At 42.9% G+C, this 20,000-nt stretch overlaps 2 protein-coding genes across 10 annotated transcripts in view; both read right to left on the reverse strand.

Annotated features, from left to right (window-relative positions):
* Positions 1-13,467, reverse strand: part of eif4e2rs1 (eukaryotic translation initiation factor 4E family member 2 related sequence 1) — an 18,345-nt gene extending 4,878 nt beyond the window's left edge. The window contains exons 1-4 of one of the 2 annotated variants that reach the window (XM_074628390.1): positions 13,292-13,466; positions 9,018-9,108; positions 7,223-7,357; positions 6,922-7,026 (exon numbers count right to left, since the gene is read on the reverse strand). In XM_074628390.1, the coding sequence (XP_074484491.1) occupies positions 6,922-7,026; positions 7,223-7,357; positions 9,018-9,108; positions 13,292-13,308 (348 nt within the window). In that variant the 5' untranslated portion in view covers positions 13,309-13,466. Of the gene's footprint in view, positions 1-6,921; positions 7,027-7,222; positions 7,358-9,017; positions 9,109-13,291 lie in introns of both variants that reach the window. The other variant, XM_074628391.1, reaches the window with a different exon arrangement.
* Positions 13,468-19,879: 6,412 nt separating this feature from the next.
* LOC141763719 (phosphatidylinositol 4,5-bisphosphate 3-kinase catalytic subunit alpha isoform-like) overlaps positions 19,880-20,000 on the reverse strand; it is a 35,341-nt gene continuing 35,220 nt past the window's right edge. For all 8 annotated transcript variants that reach the window (XM_074628393.1, XM_074628392.1, XM_074628394.1 and 5 more), the window contains one exon: positions 19,880-20,000. This exon is cut by the window's right edge and continues 1,622 nt beyond it. The gene's annotated coding sequence lies outside the window, so the exon portion shown is untranslated.

Consider the following 20,000-nt stretch of genomic DNA (forward strand, 5'->3'; position numbering starts at 1 on the left):
ACTACAATATATTAACAGTATAACTACAATACATTAACGGCATAACTACAATATATTAACAGTATAACTACAATATATTAACAGTATAACTACAATATAACTACAATACATTAACGGTATAACTACAATATAACTACAATACATTAACGGTATAACTACAATATATTAACAGTACAACTACAATATATTAACAGCATAACTACAATACATTAACAGCATAACTACAATATATTAACAGCACAACTACAATACATTAACGGTATAACTACAATATAACTACAATACATTAACGGTATAACTACAATATAACTACAATACATTAACGGTATGACAACAATATATTAACGGCATAACTAAAATATATTAACAGGATAACTACAATACATTAACGGTATAACTACAATATATTAACAGCATAACTACAATATATTAACAGCATAACTACAATATATTAACAGTACAACTACAATATAACTACAATATATTAACAGTATAACTACAATATATTAACAGCATAACTACAATATATTAACAGCACAACTACAATATATTAACAGCATAACTACAATATATTAACAGTACAACTACAATACATTAACGGTATAACTACAATATATTAACAGTACAACTACAATATATTAACAATATAACTACAATACATTAACAGCATAACTACAATACATTAACAGCATAACTACAATATATTAACAGCACAACTACAATACATTAACGGTATAACTACAATATAACTACAATACATTAACGGTATAACTACAATATAACTACAATACATTAACGGTATAACTACAATATAACTACAATACATTAACGGTATAACTACAATATAACTACAATACATTAACGGTATGACAACAATATATTAACGGCATAACTAAAATATATTAACAGGATAACTACAATACATTAACGGTATAACTACAATATATTAACAGCATAACTACAATATATTAACAGCATAACTACAATATATTAACGGTATAACTACAATATAACTACAATATATTAACAGCATAACTACAATATATTAACAGCATAACTACAATATATTAACAGCATAACTACAATATATTAACGGTATAACTACAATATAACTACAATATATTAACAGCATAACTACAATATATTAACAGCATAACTACAATATATTAACAGTATAACTACAATATATTAACAATATAACTACAATATATTAACAGTATAACTACAATACATTAACGGTATAACTACAATACATTAACGGTATAACTACAATATATTAACAATATAACTACAATATATTAACAGTATAACTACAATACATTAACGGTATAACTACAATATATTAACAGCATAACTACAATATATTAACAGCATAACTACAATATATTAACAGCATAACTACAATATATTAACAGTATAACTACAATATATTAACAGTATAACTACAATATATTAACAATATAACTACAATATATTAACAGTATAACTACAATACATTAACGGTATAACTACAATACATTAACGGTATAACTACAATATATTAACAATATAACTACAATATATTAACAGTATAACTACAATATATTAACAGTATAACTACAATACATTAACAGTATAACTACAATACATTAACAGTATAACTACAATATATTAACAGTATAACTACAATACATTAACGGCATAACTACAATATATTAACGGTATAACTACAATATATTAACAGTATAACTACAATACATTAACGGCATAACTAAAATATATTAACAGTATAACTACAATACATTAACGGCATAACTAAAATATATTAACAGGATAACTACAATACATTAACGGTATAACTACAATATATTAACGGCATAACTACAATACATTAACAGTATAACTACAATATATTAACAGTATAACTACAATACATTAACGGCATAACTACAATATATTAACAGTATAACTACAATATATTAACAGTATAACTACAATATATTAACAGTATAACTACAATATATTAACAAGATAACTACAATACATTAACGGCATAACTACAATACATTAACGGTATAACTACAATATATTAACAGTATAACTACAATACATTAACGGCATAACTAAAATATATTAACAGGATAACTACAATACATTAACGGTATAACTACAATATATTAACAGCATAACTACAATATATTAACAGTACAACTACAATATAACTACAATATATTAACAGTATAACTACAATATATTAACAGCATAACTACAATACATTAACAGCATAACTACAATATATTAACAGCACAACTACAATATATTAACAGCATAACTACAATATATTAACAGTACAACTACAATACATTAACGGTATAACTACAATATATTAACAGCACAACTACAATACATTAACGGTATAACTACAATATAACTACAATACATTAACGGTATAACTACAATATAACTACAATACATTAACGGTATAACTACAATATATTAACAGTACAACTACAATATATTAACAGCATAACTACAATACATTAACAGCATAACTACAATATATTAACAGCACAACTACAATACATTAACGGTATAACTACAATATAACTACAATACATTAACGGTATAACTACAATATAACTACAATACATTAACGGTATGACAACAATATATTAACGGCATAACTAAAATATATTAACAGGATAACTACAATACATTAACGGTATAACTACAATATATTAACAGCATAACTACAATATATTAACAGCATAACTACAATATATTAACAGTACAACTACAATATAACTACAATATATTAACAGTATAACTACAATATATTAACAGCATAACTACAATATATTAACAGCACAACTACAATATATTAACAGCATAACTACAATATATTAACAGTACAACTACAATACATTAACGGTATAACTACAATATATTAACAGTACAACTACAATATATTAACAATATAACTACAATACATTAACAGCATAACTACAATACATTAACAGCATAACTACAATATATTAACAGCACAACTACAATACATTAACGGTATAACTACAATATAACTACAATACATTAACGGTATAACTACAATATAACTACAATACATTAACGGTATAACTACAATATAACTACAATACATTAACGGTATAACTACAATATAACTACAATACATTAACGGTATGACAACAATATATTAACGGCATAACTAAAATATATTAACAGGATAACTACAATACATTAACGGTATAACTACAATATATTAACAGCATAACTACAATATATTAACAGCATAACTACAATATATTAACGGTATAACTACAATATATTAACAGCATAACTACAATATATTAACAGCATAACTACAATATATTAACAGCATAACTACAATATATTAACGGTATAACTACAATATATTAACAGCATAACTACAATATATTAACAGCATAACTACAATATATTAACAGTATAACTACAATATATTAACAATATAACTACAATATATTAACAGTATAACTACAATACATTAACGGTATAACTACAATACATTAACGGTATAACTACAATATATTAACAATATAACTACAATATATTAACAGTATAACTACAATACATTAACGGTATAACTACAATATATTAACAGCATAACTACAATATATTAACAGCATAACTACAATATATTAACAGCATAACTACAATATATTAACAGTATAACTACAATATATTAACAATATAACTACAATATATTAACAGTATAACTACAATACATTAACGGTATAACTACAATATATTAACAATATAACTACAATATATTAACAGTATAACTACAATACATTAACGGTATAACTACAATATATTAACGGTATAACTACAATATATTAACAATATAACTACAATATATTAACAGTATAACTACAATACATTAACGGTATAACTACAATATATTAACAATATAACTACGATATATTAAAGGGACTGTTTGTAAGAATCATAAATGTGTTGTTAACAGCTTCACCTGTGTCCGTTAAGTCAACTAAAGTCAGCGTCCTGTTGCTGGCGCTTGTGCTCGCTCTACATAGACATGAAGGAGCATCGCTCAACACAGTGAGGAGACACACGTCAGCTAAAAGCACCATATCACTCTATATTTCAGCTGCTTGGCAGTAATGTTAGCTGACCAGACCAAGGTCTCTCCATGAATCAATGCTGATCCTAGTGTTGGCTTTTCCCGCCTCGGCCTCCCGACCGCGGCCGGAGGGAACGGGGGAGACGATAACGTTTCTCTCTGCGGAGCCCCGTCACTTCACAAGACACGGGAAACCTCTGTTGGTCTGGAGGAGCTGCAGCAGTTATTTCTGCACAAACGTCCACTGAACATTCACTAGATATTCTCAGAGCTAAACTAACTCTTCTGCAGTGTGCAGTGAGCAGCATGCACGTGAGAGGTGGAGAGAGAGAGAGAGAGAAGGAGCGCGGTGTGTGAGTGAAGGCAGGCAGAGGAGCAGAGGAGCAGAGGAGCAGAGACTCCGGTCCTGGAGACCAAAGCTACGGTCTCCTCCGCGTCCTCCGACCGCGGCCAACACTGTTTAACAGCTTCACTAGATACAACCAAGAGGTTTTGGTGCTTCACTGGAGTTTGTGTTGGAGTCTGAGTCTGAACAGCGGAGACACACGAGAGACCATGAGACACACGAGAGACCATGAGACACACGAGAGACCATGAGACACACGAGAGACCATGAGACACACGAGAGACCATGAGACACACGAGAGACCAGGAGACACACGAGAGACCATGAGACACACGAGAGACCATGAGACACACGAGACCATGAGACACACGAGAGACCACGAGACACACGAGAGACCATGAGACACACGAGACCATGAGACACACGAGAGACCATGAGACACACGAGACCATGAGACACACGAGAGACCATGAGACACACGAGAGACCATGAGACACACGAGAGACCATGAGACACACGAGAGACCAGGAGACACACGAGAGACCACGAGACACACGAGAGACCATGAGACACACGAGAGACCATGAGACACACGAGAGACCATGAGACACACGAGACCATGAGACACACGAGAGACCATGAGACACACGAGAGACCATGAGACACACGAGACCATGAGACACACGAGAGACCATGAGACACACGAGACCATGAGACACACGAGAGACCATGAGACACACGAGAGACCATGAGACACACGAGAGACCATGAGACACACGAGAGACCATGAGACACACGAGAGACCATGAGACACACGAGAGACCAGGAGACACACGAGAGACCATGAGACACACGAGAGACCAGGAGACACACGAGAGACCATGAGACACACGAGACCATGAGACACACGAGAGACCATGAGACACACGAGAGACCATGAGACACACGAGAGACCATGAGACACACGAGAGACCATGAGACACACGAGACCATGAGACACACGAGAGACCATGAGACACACGAGAGACCAGGAGACACACGAGAGACCATGAGACACACGAGAGACCAGGAGACACACGAGAGACCATGAGACACACGAGAGACCATGAGACACACGAGAGACCAGGAGACACACGAGAGACCATGAGACACACGAGAGACCATGAGACACACGAGAGACCATGAGACACACGAGAGACCATGAGACACACGAGAGACCATGAGACACACGAGAGACCATGAGACACACGAGAGACCATGAGACACACGAGAGACCATGAGACACACGAGAGACCAGGAGACACACGAGAGACCAGGAGACACACGAGAGACCATGAGACACACGAGAGACCATGAGACACACGAGAGACCATGAGACACACGAGAGACCATGAGACACACGAGAGACCATGAGACACACGAGAGACCATGAGACACACGAGAGACCAGGAGACACACGAGAGACCAGGAGACACACGAGAGACCATGAGACACACGAGAGACCATGAGACACACGAGAGACCATGAGACACACGAGAGACCAGGAGACACACGAGAGACCATGAGACACACGAGAGACCATGAGACACACGAGAGACCATGAGACACACGAGAGACCATGAGACACACGAGAGACCATGAGACACACGAGAGACCATGAGACACACGAGAGACCATGAGACACACGAGAGACCATGAGACACACGAGAGACCATGAGACACACGAGAGACCATGAGACACACGAGAGACCATGAGACACACGAGAGACCATGAGACACACGAGAGACCAGGAGACACACGAGAGACCATGAGACACACGAGAGACCATGAGACACACGAGAGACCATGAGACACACGAGACCATGAGACACACGAGAGACCATGAGACACACGAGAGACCATGAGACACACGAGAGACCATGAGACACACGAGAGACCATGAGACACACGAGAGACCATGAGACACACGAGAGACCAGGAGACACACGAGAGACCATGAGACACACGAGAGACCATGAGACACACGAGAGACCATGAGACACACGAGAGACCATGAGACACACGAGACCAGGAGACACACGAGAGACCATGAGACACACGAGAGACCATGAGACACACGAGAGACCATGAGACACACGAGAGACCATGAGACACACGAGACCAGGAGACACACGAGAGACCATGAGACACCGACCAGCAATGACTTATACGTGGAAGAAGTTACAAACAGGAAGTTTAACAATATAACTGCAATATATTAAAAGTATAACTGTACTATATTAACTACAATATAATAACTAATAAGTGTATAGTATTACTGCAGTATTAGAACAGTTTATTTACATTAGTACTGCAGTATTACTAGATTGATTAACAGTAGTACTAGAGTATTAGTACAGTGTAGAAGTACAGTAGTAGTGCAGTATTATTAGAGTACATAAAGAGTAGTGTTACCTCCCACATGGGTTTGATTCCCTCCTTGAACAGGTGGAAGTCGCTGTGTCCACTCAGATCACCTGGTCGGACCAGGTGGCTGTAGAACCTCCAGAACTGCTCCACCTGAACACACACACACACACACCTGGTGTATTGATCTATTGATGAAGTAATTGATCAGTTAACTAAAGAAACATTTAATATTTCATAATTAAATGAGACGACCATCCAATCACTAAAGGTATGATGTCACCTGTAACTGAACACACCTGTGTGTGTGTGTGTGTGTGTGTGTGTGTGTGTGCCCACGTGCGTGTACCGAGGCCACGCTGCCGATCTGTCGGATATTTTGTTCGTAACTCTGAGAACTCGCAGGACGACTCGGAGTTCTTCTGCTGTACCAGAAGGTGTAGTTATACTGGAGGGGATGTTCACCTACACCTGGACACACCGTCTAGACACAGACAGGTAGAGAGAGACAGACAGGTTAAAGTTCACCTACACCTGGACACACCGTCTAGACACAGACAGGTAGAGAGAGACAGGTAGAGGGAGACAGGTAGAGAGAGACAGACAGGTTGATGTTCACCTACACCTGAGGTCTGTAGTACGAAGCCAGTTCATCATCTCCAGGGTATCTTCTGGTTATCTGGCTTCACTAACTCTAACAAACGAGATCTCACTAAGCGGTCCTATGAAGCTGCTGATCAACTCAGTGAACCAACCCAGAGTTTCACATAAACGGGGAGGAGTTAGCAGCATCTGACCAATCACAGACATGGACTAGTCCACTGACCAATCACAGACAAGGACTAGTCTACTGACCAATCACAGACATGGACTAGTCTACTGACCAATCACAGACATGGACTAGTCTACTGACCAATCACAGACAAGGACTAGTCTACTGACCAATCACAGACATGGACTAGTCTACTGACCAATCACAGACATGGACTAGTCTACTGACCAATCACAGACATGGACTAGTCTACTGACCAATCACAGACATGGACTAGTCTACTGACCAATCACAGACATGGACTAGTCTACTGACCAATCACAGACATGGACTAGTCCACTGACCAATCACAGACAAGGACTAGTCTACTGACCAATCACAGACATGGACTAGTCTACTGACCAATCACAGACAAGGACTAGTCTACTGACCAATCACAGACATGGACTAGTCTACTGACCAATCACAGACAAGGACTAGTCTACTGACCAATCACAGACATGGACTAGTCTACTGACCAATCACAGACAGGCAGAGTGGCACATGTATCAAAGGAAGAGTGAACTATATCAGACAGATATGAAGAAGGTAAACTCTTAATCAGACTAACAGTAACAGTTGAAGCTGCCAGATGCAGGAAGAACAGCTGGTGAAAGAAACAACTCCAGATGTGTGAATCCGTAAATCAACAGACTTATTCATTTAACTGAACACTCAAAAGTCGGATATATTCATCTAGATATAAATAACTTTCAGGAGTGTAATGGATGACTCATCTTTTTACCCTATCATAAAGATAAGGTGTCTATGACTATTCCAATCTTCTTTCAGCTGCTCCTCCTCTCTGACGGTGTGAAACGGACTCAAGAGCAAGTAAAAAGAATAAATATAAAAACTTTATTCAAAGAGGTGAACACCCGCAGCATAAATCCAGCTGTCCTTCCTGCATCTGTCAGTTTAAACCGAGTTGTTTTTAGTCTGGATTATGACGGTAACTTCTTCATATGTGTGTAATATTATCATACGATCTGCTCACCGAGCTCCGATTGGTCAGTAGGAGATGCTTTAATATGAGTTGATCTCTTATCTGGAACAAAACCTGCTCCGGAGCAGGTGAGCTGTTCAGTATCAGTTACCATGGTGATCTACCCAGCATCAGTTACTATGGTGATCTACCCAGCATCAGTTACCATGGTGATCTACCCAGCATCAGTTACCATGGTGATCTACCCAGCATCAGTTACCATGGTGATCTACCCAGCATCAGTTACCATGGTGATCTACCTCGGTAAGAAGTAATCCTCCTTCGTAGGATGGAAAACCCTGAAGGGTTAACCCTGAAGTTACCTTAGGTACAGGCCTCTGGTCTCACCTTGCGTCTGTTGTTGTTGTTGTTATTGTTGGTCCCGTCACTGTTGTCATGGTGACACTCTGTCTCTTCCTGGTCCTCCTCGTCTGTTGGACTGAAACACAAACAGGAAGTGTCTCCGTTATCATCTCAGGCTAGCAGCTAACATTCTAACGTCATCAGCTGATCACATTCAATGGTGGACAGGTGGACAGGTTGACGGGTGGACAGGTGGACAGGTGGACGGGTGGACGGGTAGACAGCCAGCCGCGGTCCAGGTACCTGATGGAGTCTTCTCTAAGAGGCAAACACACAATAAAACAGGTAACGTTGTCATAGCAACAGGCCTGCCTCAGCCTCACTGTACACTGTAAAACATCCCAGAATGCTTCAGGATGTTTTTCCCACCTGTCTAATGTTCACTGTCTACCTGTCCATCTGTCTACCTGTCTACCTGTCCCGTTAAGAGAACTAACGTTTAATGAATACAGATATAATACTTGAACTTCCTGCAGTTTATCATTTAGAAAATGTGTTTGTTCCACATCAGACATTTGATACATGTTTATATTTCTATTATATTATTTCTACTAATTATCCCGTCATTGAGTCATAAATAACACCTGTCTCCAGGTGAGGAGGACATCACAGGAGGAGACCAGGTGTCTCCAGGTGAGGAGGACATCACAGGAGGAGACCAGGTGTCTCCAGGTGAGGAGGACATCACAGGAGGAGACCAGGTGTCTCCAGGTGAGGAGACCAGGTGTCTCCAGGTGAGGAGGACATCACAGGAGGAGACCAGGTGTCTCCAGGTGAGGAGGACATTACTGGAAGAGACCAGGTGTCTCCAGGTGAGGAGGACATCACTGGAGGAGACCAGGTGTCTCCAGGTGAGGAGGACATCACAGGAGGAGACCAGGTGTCTCCAGGTGAGGAGGACATCACAGGAGGAGACCAGGTGTCTCCAGGTGAGGAGGACATCACAGGAGGAGACCAGGTGTCTCCAGGTGAGGAGACCAGGTGTCTCCAGGTGAGGAGGACATCACAGGAGGAGACCAGGTGTCTCCAGGTGAGGAGGACATTACTGGAAGAGACCAGGTGTCTCCAGGTGTCTCCAGGTGAGGAGGACATCACTGGAGGAGACCAGGTGTCTCCAGGTGAGGAGGACATTACTGGAGGAGACCAGGTGTCTCCAGGTGTCTCCAGGTGAGGAGGACATCACTGGAGGAGACCAGGTGTCTCCAGGTGAGGAGGACATCACAGGAGGAGACCAGGTGTCTCCAGGTGAGGAGGACATCACAGGAGGAGACCAGGTGTCTCCAGGTGAGGAGGACATCACAGGAGGAGACCAGGTGTCTCCAGTTGAGGAGGACATCACAGGAGGAGACAAGGTGTCTCCAGGTGAGGAGACCAGGTGTCTCCAGGTGAGGAGGACATCACAGGAGGAGACCAGGTGTCTCCAGGTGAGGAGGACATTACTGGAAGAGACCAGGTGTCTCCAGGTGTCTCCAGGTGAGGAGGACATCACTGGAGGAGACCAGGTGTCTCCAGGTGAGGAGGACATCACTGGAGGAGACCAGGTGTCTCCAGGTGAGGAGGACATTACTGGAGGAGACCAGGTGTCTCCAGGTGTCTCCAGGTGAGGAGGACATCACTGGAGGAGACCAGGTGTCTCCAGGTGAGGAGGACATCACAGGAGGAGACCAGGTGTCTCCAGGTGAGGAGGACATCACAGGAGGAGACCAGGTGTCTCCAGGTGAGGAGGACATCACAGGAGGAGACCAGGTGTCTCCAGGTGAGGAGACCAGGTGTCTCCAGGTGAGGAGGACATCACAGGAGGAGACCAGGTGTCTCCAGGTGAGGAGGACATTACTGGAAGAGACCAGGTGTCTCCAGGTGTCTCCAGGTGAGGAGGACATCACTGGAGGAGACCAGGTGTCTCCAGGTGAGGAGGACATTACTGGAGGAGACCAGGTGTCTCCAGGTGTCTCCAGGTGAGGAGGACATCACTGGAGGAGACCAGGTGTCTCCAGGTGAGGAGGACATCACAGGAGGAGACCAGGTGTCTCCAGGTGAGGAGGACATCACAGGAGGAGACCAGGTGTCTCCAGGTGAGGAGGACATCACAGGAGGAGACCAGGTGTCTCCAGGTGAGGAGGACATCACAGGAGGAGACCAGGTGTCTCCAGGTGAGGAGACCAGGTGTCTCCAGGTGAGGAGGACATCACAGGAGGAGACCAGGTGTCTCCAGGTGAGGAGGACATTACTGGAAGAGACCAGGTGTCTCCAGGTGTCTCCAGGTGAGGAGGACATCACTGGAGGAGACCAGGTGTCTCCAGGTGAGGAGGACATCACAGGAGGAGACCAGGTGTCTCCAGGTGAGGAGGACATCACAGGAGGAGACCAGGTGTCTCCAGGTGAGGAGGACATCACAGGAGGAGACCAGGTGTCTCCAGGTGAGGAGACCAGGTGTCTCCAGGTGAGGAGGACATCACAGGAGGAGACCAGGTGTCTCCAGGTGAGGAGGACATTACTGGAAGAGACCAGGTGTCTCCAGGTGTCTCCAGGTGAGGAGGACATCACTGGAGGAGACCAGGTGTCTCCAGGTGAGGAGGACATTACTGGAGGAGACCAGGTGTCTCCAGGTGTCTCCAGGTGAGGAGGACATCACTGGAGGAGACCAGGTGTCTCCAGGTGAGGAGGACATCACAGGAGGAGACCAGGTGTCTCCAGGTGAGGAGGACATCACAGGAGGAGACCAGGTGTCTCCAGGTGAGGAGGACATCACAGGAGGAGACCAGGTGTCTCCAGTTGAGGAGGACATCACAGGAGGAGACAAGGTGTCTCCAGGTGAGGAGACCAGGTGTCTCCAGGTGAGGAGGACATCACAGGAGGAGACCAGGTGTCTCCAGGTGAGGAGGACATTACTGGAAGAGACCAGGTGTCTCCAGGTGTCTCCAGGTGAGGAGGACATCACTGGAGGAGACCAGGTGTCTCCAGGTGAGGAGGACATCACTGGAGGAGACCAGGTGTCTCCAGGTGAGGAGGACATTACTGGAGGAGACCAGGTGTCTCCAGGTGTCTCCAGGTGAGGAGGACATCACTGGAGGAGATCAGGTGTCTCCAGGTGAGGAGGACATTACTGGAAGAGACCAGGTGTCTCCAGGTGAGGAGGACATCACTGGAGGAGACCAGGTGTCTCCAGGTGAGGAGGACATCACAGGAGGAGACCAGGTGTCTCCAGGTGAGGAGGACATCACTGGAGGAGACCAGGTGTCTCCAGGTGAGGAGGACATCACAGGAGGAGACCAGGTGTCTCCAGGTGAGGAGGACATCACTGGAGGAGATCAGGTGTCTCCAGGTGAGGAGGACATTACTGGAAGAGACCAGGTGTCTCCAGGTGAGGAGGACATCACTGGAGGAGATCAGGTGTCTCCAGGTGAGGAGGACATTACTGGAAGAGACCAGGTGTCTCCAGGTGAGGAGGACATCACTGGAAGAGACCAGGTGTCTCCAGGTGAGGAGGACATCACTGGAAGAGACCAGGTGTCTCCAGACGGTGTGAACCACCTTTACAATAACTCACTACATGTTAACCACTCCTTAAATATAAATAATAATAATAATCTATGTCATTTCTATATTAGTGGATGTGACGGAGCGGTGAAGTTAGCCTGTTAGCTGTTAGCATGTAAGCTGTTAGCCTGTTAGCATGTAAGCTGTTAGCATGTAAGCTGTTAGCATGTTAGCTGTTAGCCTGTTAGCATGTAAGCTGTTAGCATGTAAGCTGTTAGCCTGTTAGCTGTTAGTATGTTAGTATGTTAGCATGTAAGCTGTTAGCCTGTTAGCTGTTAGCATGTTAGCATGTAAGCTGTTAGCCTGTTAGCTGTTAGTATGTTAGCATGTAAGCTGTTAGCCTGTTAGCTGTTAGCCTGTTAGCATGTAGGCTGTTAGCTGTTAGCATGTAAGCTGTTAGCCTGTTAGCATGTTAGCTGTTAGTATGTTAGCCTGTTAGCTGTTAGCCTGTTAGCTGTTAGTATGTTAGCTGTTAGCATGTTAGCTGTTAGTATGTTAGCTGTTAGTATGTTAGCCTGTTAGCTGTTAGCATGTTAGCTGTTAGCCTGTTAGCATGTTAGCTGTTAGCATGTTGGCTGTTAGCCTGTTGGCTGTTAGCATGTTAGCTGTTAGCCTGTTAGCATGTTAGCTGTTAGCATGTTAGCTGTTAGCCTGTTAGCTGTTAGCTGTTAGCGGTGTTCCGGGTCATTACCGGGTATGTATCGGTTCTTATCGAGTCTTACCGCTCCAGCTGGTTCATCCTGCTCCGGCAGACTCTCCTCTCGTGACTCTGAATGCTTCACTCAGTCCTTACTGCTCTGAGTCCTCGTGCTGCTGCGGCTCCGAGGCTAACGGCTAACGCTCAGTGCGCATGTGCGGGATCAGTGGACGGGAGGGGACGAGGGACACCTTAATGCTGCTGATTCGCGTTTTGATTGCTGAACCAGTCAAACCAAGTACACAGTTCATGTATTCAAGTACTCAAGTACACAGTTCATGTATTCAAGTACTCAAGTACACAGTTCATGTACTCAAGTACACAGTTCATGTATTCAAGTACTCAAGTACACAGTTCATGTATTCAAGTACTCAAGTACACAGTTCATGTACTCAAGTACACAGTTCATGTACTCAAGTACACAGTTCATGTACTCAAGTACTCAAGTACACAGTCCATGTACTCAAGTACACAGTTCATGTACTCAAGTACACAGTTCATGTACTCAAGTACTCAAGTACACAGTTCATGTACTCAAGTACACAGTTCATGTACTCAAGTACACAGTTCATGTACTCAAGTACTCAAGTACACAGTCCATGTACTCAAGTACACATTACATGTACTCAAGTACACAGTTCATGTACTCAAGTACACATTACATGTACTCAAGTACACAGTTCATGTACTCAAGTACACATTATATGTACTCAAGTACACAGTTCATGTACTCAAGTACACAGTTCATGTACTCAAGTACACAGTCCATGTACTCAAGTACACAGTTCATGTACTCAAGTACACAGTCCATGTACTCAAGTACACAGTTCATGTACTCAAGTACACAGTCCATGTACTCAAGTACACAGTTCATGTACTCAAGTACACAGTTCATGTCAGAGATAAATATTGTGCTTTTGGATACTTTTGGTTTCAGTTTGAATACTACGTTTGTATATTTCTGCTGCAGTGAAATATTTTTACTACAATAAACCACCAGAAAACTTTCTGATACACGGGGCCTTTCCCATTTCCTATTTTATATGGCTCGACTCCTCTCCTCGACTCCTCTCCTCGACTCCTCTCCTTGACTCCTCAGTTGTTCTCAGTGGCAGAGCAGCAGTGTTTCCTCTCTGTAGTCTGTTACCTGTTAAACAAACACCTGCACATGAATAACAGCTGGTCTGTACTTATACTGTGGACTGAGTCCTGCTTAGAGGACCAGGAACCATCTCTACTGTGGACTGAGTCCTGCTTAGAGGACCAGGAACCATCTCTACTGGATCAATACCTTTATATTATTAATCATTATTAGTGTTTGTAGTTATTGATAATCTGATAGTAGTAGTTCTGTATCAGGCTGAATGTTTCAGTGAAAATGTAAATGATGTAACTCATATCAAACCCGACATTCAGGAATGATCAGCCTCATGTGACTGAATGGAAATGAGGATAAATGATGTAAAAGATATAAAAGACAGACTCTCCTTCTCTCTCTGACTTTAACTGGATCCTTAATAAAAGTTAACAAATAACAGATCATCAAAAGAAAACTCTTTCTAATAAATGAAGAAAGTTGTTTGAGGTCTGTTTGTTGTCAGCTCTTATAAACCCCTCTCAGTGACGGACTCCTTCAGTCGGACTTCAGCCGCGGTGTGTGAAGCAGAGATACTGCAGGTCCTTCTGCTGCTGGAACACTTCACCATCAACATGGTCCGTCTGTTGTTCACACCTACAGTTAACACCGTTCACTCCTACCGTCAACACCGTTCACTCCTACAGTTAACACCGTTCACTCCTACCGTCAACACCGTTCACTCCTACAGTTAACACCGTTCACTCCTACCGTCAACACCGTTCACTCCTACAGTTAACACCTTTCACTCCTACAGTTAACACCTTTCACTCCTACAGTTAACACCGTTCACTCCTACAGTTAACACCGTTCACTCCTACCGTCAACACCGTTCACTCCTACCGTCAACACCGTTCACTCCTACAGTTAACACCTTTCACTCCTACAGTTAACACCTTTCACTCCTACAGTTAACACCGTTCACTCCTACAGTTAACACCTTTCACTCCTACAGTTAACACCGTTCACTCCTACAGTCAACACCGTTCACTCCTACAGTTAACACCGTTCAAACTTACAGTTAACACCGTTCACTCCTACAGTTAACACCGTTCACTCCTACAGTTAACACCGTCCACTCCTACAGTTAACACCTTTCACTCCTACAGTTAACACCGTTCACTCCTACAGTTAACACCGTTCAAACTTACAGTTAACACCGTTCACTCCTACAGTTAACACCGTTCACTCCTACAGTTAACACCGTCCACTCCTACAGTTAACACCTTTCACTCCTACAGTCAACACCGTTCACTCCAACAGTTAACACCGTTCAAACTTACAGTTAACACCGTTCACTCCTACAGTTAACACCGTTCACTCCTACAGTTAACACCGTCCACTCCTACAGTTAACACCGTTCACTCCTACCGTTAACACCGTTCACTCCTACAGTTAACACCGTTCACTCCTTCAGTTAACACCGTTCAAACTTACAGTTAACACCGTTCACTCCTACAGTTAACACCGTTCAAACTTACAGTTAACACCGTTCACTCCTTCAGTTAACACCGTTCAAACTTACAGTTAACACCGTTCACTCCTACAGTTAACACCGTTCACTCCTACAGTTAACACCGTTCACTCCTACAGTTAACACCTTTCACTCCTACAGTTAACACCGTTCACTCCTACAGTTAACACCGTTCACTCCTACCGTCAACACCGTTCACTCCTACAGTTAACACCTTTCACTCCTACAGTTAACACCGTTCACTCCTACAGTTAACACCGTTCACTCCTACCGTCAACACCGTTCACTCCTACAGTTAACACCTTTCACTCCTACCGTCAACACCGTTCACTCCTACAGTTAACACCTTTCACTCCTACAGTTAACATCGTTCACTCCTACAGTTAACACCGTTCACTCCTACAGTCAACACCGTTCACTCCAACAGTTAACACCGTTCAAACTTACAGTTAACACCGTTCACTCCTACAGTTAACACCGTTCACTCCTACAGTTAACACCGTTCACTCCTACAGTTAACACCGTTCAAACTTACAGTTAACACCGTTCACTCCTACAGTTAACACCGTTCACTCCTACAGTTAACACCGTTCACTCCTACCGTCAACACCGTTCACTCCTACAGTTAACACCTTTCACTCCTACAGTTAACACCGTTCACTCCTACAGTTAACACCGTTCACTCCTACCGTCAACACCGTTCACTCCTACAGTTAACACCTTTCACTCCTACCGTCAACACCGTTCACTCCTACAGTTAACACCTTTCACTCCTACAGTTAACACCGTTCACTCCTACAGTCAACACCGTTCACTCCAACAGTTAACACCGTTCAAACTTACAGTTAACACCGTTCACTCCTACAGTTAACACCGTTCACTCCTACAGTTAACACCGTTCAAACTTACAGTTAACACCGTCCACTCCTACAGTTAACACCGTTCACTCCTACAGTTAACACCGTTCAAACTTACAGTTAACACCGTTCACTCCTACAGTTAACACCGTTCACTCCTACCGTCAACACCGTTCACTCCTACCGTCAACACCGTTCACTCCTACAGTTAACACCTTTCACTCCTACAGTTAACACCGTTCACTCCTACAGTCAACACCGTTCACTCCAACAGTTAACACCGTTCAAACTTACAGTTAACACCGTTCACTCCTACAGTTAACACCGTTCACTCCTACAGTTAACACCGTCCACTCCTACAGTTAACACCGTTCACTCCTACAGTTAACACCGTTCAAACTTACAGTTAACACCTTTCACTCCTACAGTTAACACCGTTCAAACTTACAGTTAACACCGTTCACTCCTACAGTTAACACCGTTCACTCCTACAGTTAACACCGTTCACTCCTACAGTTAACACCGTCCACTCCTACAGTTAACACCGTTCACTCCTTCAGTTAACACCGTTCACTCCTACAGTTAACACCGTCCACTCCTACAGTTAACACCGTTCACTCCTTCAGTTAACACCGTTCACTCCTACAGTTAACACCGTTCACTCCTTCAGTTAACACCGTCCACTCCTACAGTTAACACCGTTCACTCCTTCAGTTAACACCGTCCACTCCTACAGTTAACACCGTTCACTCCTTCAGTTAACACCGTCCACTCCTACAGTTAACACCGTTCACTCCTTCAGTTAACACCGTTCACTCCTACAGTTAACACCGTCCACTCCTACAGTTAACACCGTCCACTCCTACAGTTAACACCGTCCACTCCTACAGTTAACACCGTTCACTCCTACAGTTAACACCGTCCACTCCTACAGTTAACACCGTTCAAACTTACAGTTAACACCGTTCAAACTTACAGTTAACACCGTTCACTCCTACAGTTAACACCGTTCATTCCTACAGTTAACACCGTTCACTCCTACAGTTAACACCGTTCACTCCTACAGTTAACACCGTTCACTCCTACAGTTAACACCGTTCACTCCTTCAGTTAACACCGTTCACTCCTACAGTTAACACCGTCCACTCCTACAGTTAACACCGTCCACTCCTACAGTTAACACCGTTCACTCCTTCAGTTAACACCGTTCACTCCTACAGTTAACACCGTCCACTCCTACAGTTAACACCGTTCACTCCTTCAGTTAACACCGTTCACTCCTACAGTTAACACCGTCCACTCCTACAGTTAACACCGTCCACTCCTACAGTTAACACCGTTCACTCCTACAGTTAACACCGTCCACTCCTACAGTTAACACCGTCCACTCCTACAGTTAACACCGTCCACTCCTACAGTTAACACCGTTCACTCCTACAGTTAACACCGTTCACTCCTACAGTTAACACCGTTCACTCCTACAGTTAACACCGTTCACTCTTACAGTTAACACCGTTCAAACTTACAGTTAACACCGTTCACTCCTACAGTTAACACCGTTCACTCCTACAGTTAACACCGTTCAAACTTACAGTTAACGCCGTTCACTCCTACAGTTAACACCGTTCACTCCTACAGTTAACACCGTTCACTCCTTCAGTTAACACCGTTCACTCCTACAGTTAACACCGTTCACTCCTACAGTTAACACCGTTCACTCCTACAGTTAACACCGTTCACTCCTACAGTTAACACCGTTCAAACTTACAGTTAACGCCGTTCACTCCTACAGTTAACACCGTTCACACCTACAGTTAACACCGTTCACTCCTACAGTTAACACCGTTCACTCCTACAGTTAACACCGTTCACTCCTACAGTTAACACCGTTCACTCCTACAGTTAACACCGTTCACTCCTACAGTTAACACCGTTCACTCCTACAGTTAACACCGTTCAAACTTACAGTTAACACCGTTCAAACTTACAGTTAACACCGTTCACTCCTACAGTTAACACCGTTCAAACTTACAGTTAACGCCGTTCACTCCTACAGTTAACACCGTTCAAACTTACAGTTAACACCGTTCACTCCTTCAGTTAACACCGTTCACTCCTACAGTTAACACCGTTCACACCTAGTTAACACCGTTCACTCCTACAGTTAACACCGTCCACTCCTACAGTCAACACCGTTCACTCCTACAGTTAACACCGTTCACTCCTTCAGTTAACACCGTTCACTCCTACAGTTAACACCGTTCACTCCTACAGTTAACACCGTTCACTCCTTCAGTTAACACCGTTCACTCCTACAGTTAACACCGTTCACACCTAGTTAACACCGTTCACTCCTACAGTTAACACCGTCCACTCCTACAGTCAACACCGTTCACTCCTACAGTTAACACCGTTCACTCCTTCAGTTAACACCGTTCACTCCTACAGTTAACACCGTTCACACCTAGTTAACACCGTTCACACCTACAGTTAACACCGTTCACTCCTACAGTTAACACCGTTCACTCCTACAGTTAACACCGTTCACTCCTACAGTTAACACCGTTCACTCCTACAGTTAACACCGTTCACTCCTACAGTTAACACCGTTCACTCCTACAGTTAACATCGTTCACACCTACAGTTAACACCGTTCACTCCTACAGTTAACACCGTTCAAACTTACAGTTAACACCGTTCACTCCTACAGTTAACACCGTTCACACGTACAGTTATAAATCTCCAGTGATGTTGAGAGGTAAAGTTATCAGATCAGTCCGATCAGTAACTGATATCCAATAAGGGGGCGTGTCGGTCGGTAAAAAACTTCCGTGAAGGAGACACTGGAGGAAACACTGGTGTATCCTCGCTCATGGCTCCTCCGGCAAGCCTCCTCGATCCTCAATCCTCGATCCTCGCTCCTCGACATGCATTTTAGAAATTCGGATTTCCTTCAAGATGGAGCGCTGAGATCGATTACCGGTTCACAGCCGGAGGATCGAGGATCGAGGAGCGAGGAGACGAGGAGGCTAAAAATCGTGAAATGAGATGCAGCTACTGTCGTGTTCTTGAGTTTACTATGAAATGAAACCATAACAGTACAAGACGTGTATTAAAGAAAACAAAAACACATAAAACTGTCACAGGTGAGTTTTACCTGAAGGTCACCAACCCAACAGCACACCTGTTGAGCTTTTATTTTGAAAAGACATGATAATCCATGACAACAGCGACAGTCACAGATCAATAAGTGCTTCTTCATAGTTTT

Source organism: Sebastes fasciatus, unplaced genomic scaffold (assembly GCF_043250625.1).
Source record: "Sebastes fasciatus isolate fSebFas1 unplaced genomic scaffold, fSebFas1.pri Scaffold_32, whole genome shotgun sequence".
Taxonomy (NCBI): Eukaryota; Metazoa; Chordata; class Actinopteri; order Perciformes; family Sebastidae; genus Sebastes; species Sebastes fasciatus.